Genomic DNA, 4948 nt, shown 5'->3' with positions numbered 1-4948 from the left:
GTCCCTGACGGCCCCTCATAAATAACCATTAGACATTCCTATGACTACTGTAAATGAGTCAGCCTGGTTGTGAGTGATTAATGCCTTACAATTAGAGCAATGCAACTGACTACATGTGTAATAGTGTTAACTGAGATAGAAGAAGATAGATACATAAGAAGATATATGAGATATAAAACAGCAGGAAATGCATTCCTGTGATCAAGCCGTGCAACGCAGGGAAACATCATCAGGCCGAGCTTTTATTGCAGCTCAGTTAGACTAATAAGGGTGGCAGTAAACGTGTAGCTGGTCACATATTTTGTGGATACAAATCTTTTGGCTAGCAGTCAAAGTGAACGTGTGATAGGGACGTTAGCTAAACAGATAAAATTCAGGTAGATGCTAGCAGGTTGCTAACAAGGAGATACTGTAGTTGTGTCTATCTAATTCAGTTCAAACACATGAGAAACAACATGATGAATAGCAATTCTAGCATTTAGTATCTATATCCAAATGACAATAGCTACATAGCTTTAAATCACTTAAATGGTCAATTTACTAGCAAGGAGAAGCACACTAAATAGTTTGTGTCTGTTTAATTCAGTAGCGATGGACGAAATTGTACAAACAGAAACCTATCAAACTGTCCTTGGCTACTGCAAGAGCTCCAATATGGCTGCCAGAGGATGCATTACATCTCCTGCACGCCCTCTATTCCGCTCTGTTAAATAACACATTGTTTGTGAATAGGTGAGGATCAAAGACATCTTTGTGACTCGGCAGGTCTGTGGCCAGGTATGGTGAACTAACACACCTACACACACATACAGTGAACCCACACAACCACACACACGGTCAATAATCTTCACCCATCTCAGTCAGTGTAACTGGAGCCACACTGACCTTTTCTGCTGCTCATTGTAGTTAAGCGAGAAAGTGAGGGATCTACAACAATGAGGGCACGACGCGTAAGTTCATGTATTTTGTAAAAAAAATGTGAGTCTGGGTGTGTCTGAACATATGCATGCAGTTTTAGACTGGGAATGAGGAAGAAAAATAAAGACTGAAACTGAAACTGGAACACATTTTGAGATGTTACTGTAGGATAAATACAGGTGTAAATAATAAAATGAATGATGGATGAATTCCCTTAACTTCCTTAGTTTCAGTCAGTTTATGCTGACTCACTCTGTTTTCCCTACTATGACAAGTAAAAAATGTGCCAGTATTTATGTGTGAAAAAGTGTTTTTTGAGCTGTAATTTCAAATGGATATTTTAAAACCCTCTGTACCTTGCACCTAACATGCCTGCCTGCGACTTGAAAGTCTTGTTTTGCAAGCTTGCTATAATATGAAGGACGTTCTTGTGTACTGTGCCTTCTGTTTCTGTTTCTTCTGTTTCTGACTCCACCCTTATCACACGCAACACATCCTCCTACAAAGCTGGTGCGGGTAGTTCCAGCAAGTAGGATCTCTTCCGCTTTAACCGGGCTTCTCCGAACTTTACATAGGCAGATTAGCTTTTATTTGCTAGAAATGTGGATGGCAAGGTACCAAACTGTCAGCAAAGGCCAAAGGAAAAAAAGCTAATACTGCATCTTTTCCTGGATCATGACACAACTCAACTTCTCCACTGTTGCTGTGTGGGTGTCCCCCAGGTGGGTCACATCAGTGGCTAATTATGAGTCATACCCATCTCCCCATGTGTGATGTCAGTGCTGACCTTCTAAACTCTCCCAAGTCATTCAAAATAAAAGACATAGATCATAACTATTTCTGATCAGCAGGGCGCCAGTCTGAGCAGATACAGTCACCTTTTATTAATTCTACTTTATGTATTGATTTATTCAGGGACAATGCACATCGATTGATAACAATAACTGGCATATTAAGTGCCAGATTAAGCCAAATGGCTAGTATTAATCTACAGACGTGTGCAGATTGATAATGATATACAAAGAATTTATTATGGACTTCAGTGGCATCTAGTGCTGAATTTGCCAATTACAACCATTTGAATACCACACGCCTTCTAAGTGTGTAGGAAAAGTCTGTCTGTTAGTCCATTCTGGGCTACTGTAGAAACATGGCAGACTCCAGGTGATTATAAACTAATAAAAAAATACCTATGAATATCATTTTCCATTTCTGCCAATAGATCCTCCTAAATATTACACACTGGACCTTTAACTCGGCTTAGCTTTACAAAAATCTGAATAATTGACAACTACACACACAAAGTTATGACAAATGTTTTGAGCTTTAATTGGTTGATTTTAAGAGGTTACATAGTAGTAAACATACTGGTTACACACGTGAAATTTGATGGAATCATCCACTCGAGCCGCATTTGCATTTCACATCTCACCTTCATCCTTTCAGACTCCCTTAAGAAAATAAAAAGCTCCCACTCTGCAGTTTGAGTCTCCACAGAGACGCGGAGAGCAAGCTCACACATTCTCATCATCACCATCACTGTCAACATCCCACAATCCACAGCAGCACAGCCTTCACTCTCGTTCACTCAGTCTGGAATATTTTAAATAGTCATTAGTCCAGGGTTAAGAACCCCTGTTTCAGGCCAACTGGTGAGAGTTCACATCTAGCACCACTGGAGCTTTTATGGTAACTGGCTTGGTGAAAACAGAGTCCATCATATGCTGCTCTCATGGTGCCTGCAACATCCTCTCCAAACGCGGGTGAGTTTTTGGTGGTGCTTTTTAGTTTTATCATTATTTTAAGAACGATGAACTTGGAAGGAACTCAAAGAGTACATTATTTCTTCCTCATTAAAATCAAGTAACATTAGTGGACAGACTTCAAGTAGAGTATGGAGTATGCATATCTTACATCCCAGCCAGGTCATCTTGTCACGCCAAGCAGGGGGAAATACATGTGAATGCCCATGACAACATGAGATACAAAGAAGTCAAAATGATAACAGAGCTGCTACAATAACATAAAAATAGTAAACTAAAAGTAGAAAACATTACAACAAAATTAAATGTTAGTTAACAGCATTTCAGGAAGAAAGAAAAAGAAAATGAAGGACACAATACATGTCTGCCTTTTCAATAGAAAATATAATTAGTGCATCATTATTACATTTTAATATCAACTACGTAGCGCATGTAGCAACATACCAATGCATGAAAAAAAAAATCACATATTTTTACTATAGCACTGAAACACTCAGACATCCACCACACCGACATGAAGCTCCAAAATGTATCAAGAACACTTTATCAACGCTACATTTGTTGAGGCGAATGGGGCTTGCTAGCAGAGATCTGAATGTGTGCACTGGTAGAAGTATTTATTGTATAGCCTACTGTCCATGAGTCCAACAGCTTCCAAAGCAACGTATCTAAACCGTTTTCACTGTCCAGTCCACTGTTAGTTTGGAAGCCTCTGTCCAAAAGCAAACAAAAACAAAGCCATATGTCATAATATTAGATAAGGTACACTATTTTGACGTTTAATCCAGTATTTTTGATATATGGCTTTGGTTCCAGAGCGGCAGGCCAGCCATCTCATTTAACACTGCCCCCTGCTGGAGTGGTTAGAAGTTAAAACGCTCAGACCCACAGATGATCTGCTTCAGGTACAGGCAACTGGAAGGAGAGGAAGGGGAAAAAAGAAGGCTCATGGGCTGAGAAAAGGGCATGTTACAAGCTCAGGCACATGACTTATGAGTCAATTCACACCTGGTCAAATTATCTGTGACGGTGGTTTACAAGAACCGTTAAACCCCATTAAACCCCAAGAATAATACCAGTGTCATTTAGAATAACAGCTTATTTACTATAGTCTGTGTGTAGTTTCCTTTCTTGCAATCATTTAGCAACAACCACCATGTTAAATTAATTTGTTTTAACACTGACATGATGTTAAAGGCAAAGGAAGCCTTGATGATTGGCACAACCAGCAAAAAACAGCGGTATTATCCTTTAAAGGTGAAGGCATTGGCCAGTTAAGATAAAGAAAGTGCTTTTTATGTTTTTCCATGTGTTCAGCTTTTCTTCAGACCAGCTTTTTTTGTTGTTGTTGGTGTCTGGAGGCTCTTCAGCCTAATTTTTGAGGTCACAATGCTCGCATAATATCACCTTAAACAAGGCTGAACATACTTAAGAAAAGTAAAAATAGTCCTTGCTTTGACAACCAGAATGCTTCCATTACATTGAGCGTTGACCCTGTATCATGGTGGAGGATGGAGGTTTTGAAGGAGTAATAGTGTGCACACACAAGACAACAGAAGATTGGAGGGTACAGAGTAGTACCAGGAAACATTTGAAAGAGTCCTTGGAGAGACCTTATCTACAACACCCAGCTCAAATCATGTGACAGAGTGACAGGATCAGTCGGACTCTATCAGATCAGATCTGATTTATCCCTCCCACTGACACATTCCTTTTAATTCTTGTCTAGATTCTCATCCGTGTGGTTTCTTTCTCCTTCCTCCACTATAACAGGTCAGGGAGGTGGCTGTAGACCGAGTCCAGCAGCGTCTGGCTGGCCTCTTGACTCTTGACCCCCGCAATCTCAAACAGCCGGTCCAGCTTGTCCTCGGCGGCCGGAATCTCCTCAATGACGTGCAGCTCCTCTGGGTTTAAGATGTGCAGCATGTCGTCGAAGATGGGCTGCAGGTCGCAAGGGTCCAGACGCACTTGCCGCAGCACAGTGTCTTTCTTTTCTGGAGGGGAACAGAGAGGGGAAACAGTATTGGAATTATCTTAAAGCTGCTATAATCAATATTCAACAACAGAGACAACCATTAACAATGGGGCAAATGACTAGGTGTAATGCCAAAGGGGTGCGCTTGTGGTGTTAGACCCACAAAGAATTATCAGTCAACCTTAATAACCTCAGTGCTATGGAGCGTTTTACTATCTTTTAGTTTCTATATTTTATTTCTGGACCTGTCTCTCTTTTTATAGAATAGAATGGAATGCCTTTATTGTCACTA

At 40.4% G+C, this 4948-nt stretch overlaps 2 protein-coding genes across 2 annotated transcripts in view; both read right to left on the bottom strand.

The window, feature by feature from the left end:
- LOC118340923 (adhesion G protein-coupled receptor F5-like) overlaps nt 1–2356 on the bottom strand; it is a 29227-nt gene extending 26871 nt beyond the window's left edge. The window contains exon 1 of the mRNA XM_035679087.1: nt 2351–2356. Coding sequence (XP_035534980.1) covers nt 2351–2356 — 6 coding nt within the window. The remainder of the gene's footprint in view (nt 1–2350) is intronic.
- Nucleotides 2223–4948, bottom strand: part of tnfrsf21 (tumor necrosis factor receptor superfamily, member 21) — a 44714-nt gene continuing 41988 nt past the window's right edge. The window contains exon 6 of the mRNA XM_035678227.1: nt 2223–4675. Within this exon, the coding sequence (XP_035534120.1) occupies nt 4446–4675 (230 nt within the window). The 3' untranslated portion in view covers nt 2223–4445. The remainder of the gene's footprint in view (nt 4676–4948) is intronic.

This window comes from Morone saxatilis, unplaced genomic scaffold (assembly GCF_004916995.1).
Source record: "Morone saxatilis isolate NCDOM2014 unplaced genomic scaffold, NCSU_SB_2.0 Contig7, whole genome shotgun sequence".
NCBI lineage: Eukaryota > Metazoa > Chordata > Actinopteri > Moronidae > Morone > Morone saxatilis.
Note: the sequence above shows the minus strand (reverse complement) of the source record. Positions and strands in the feature narration are given on the sequence as shown.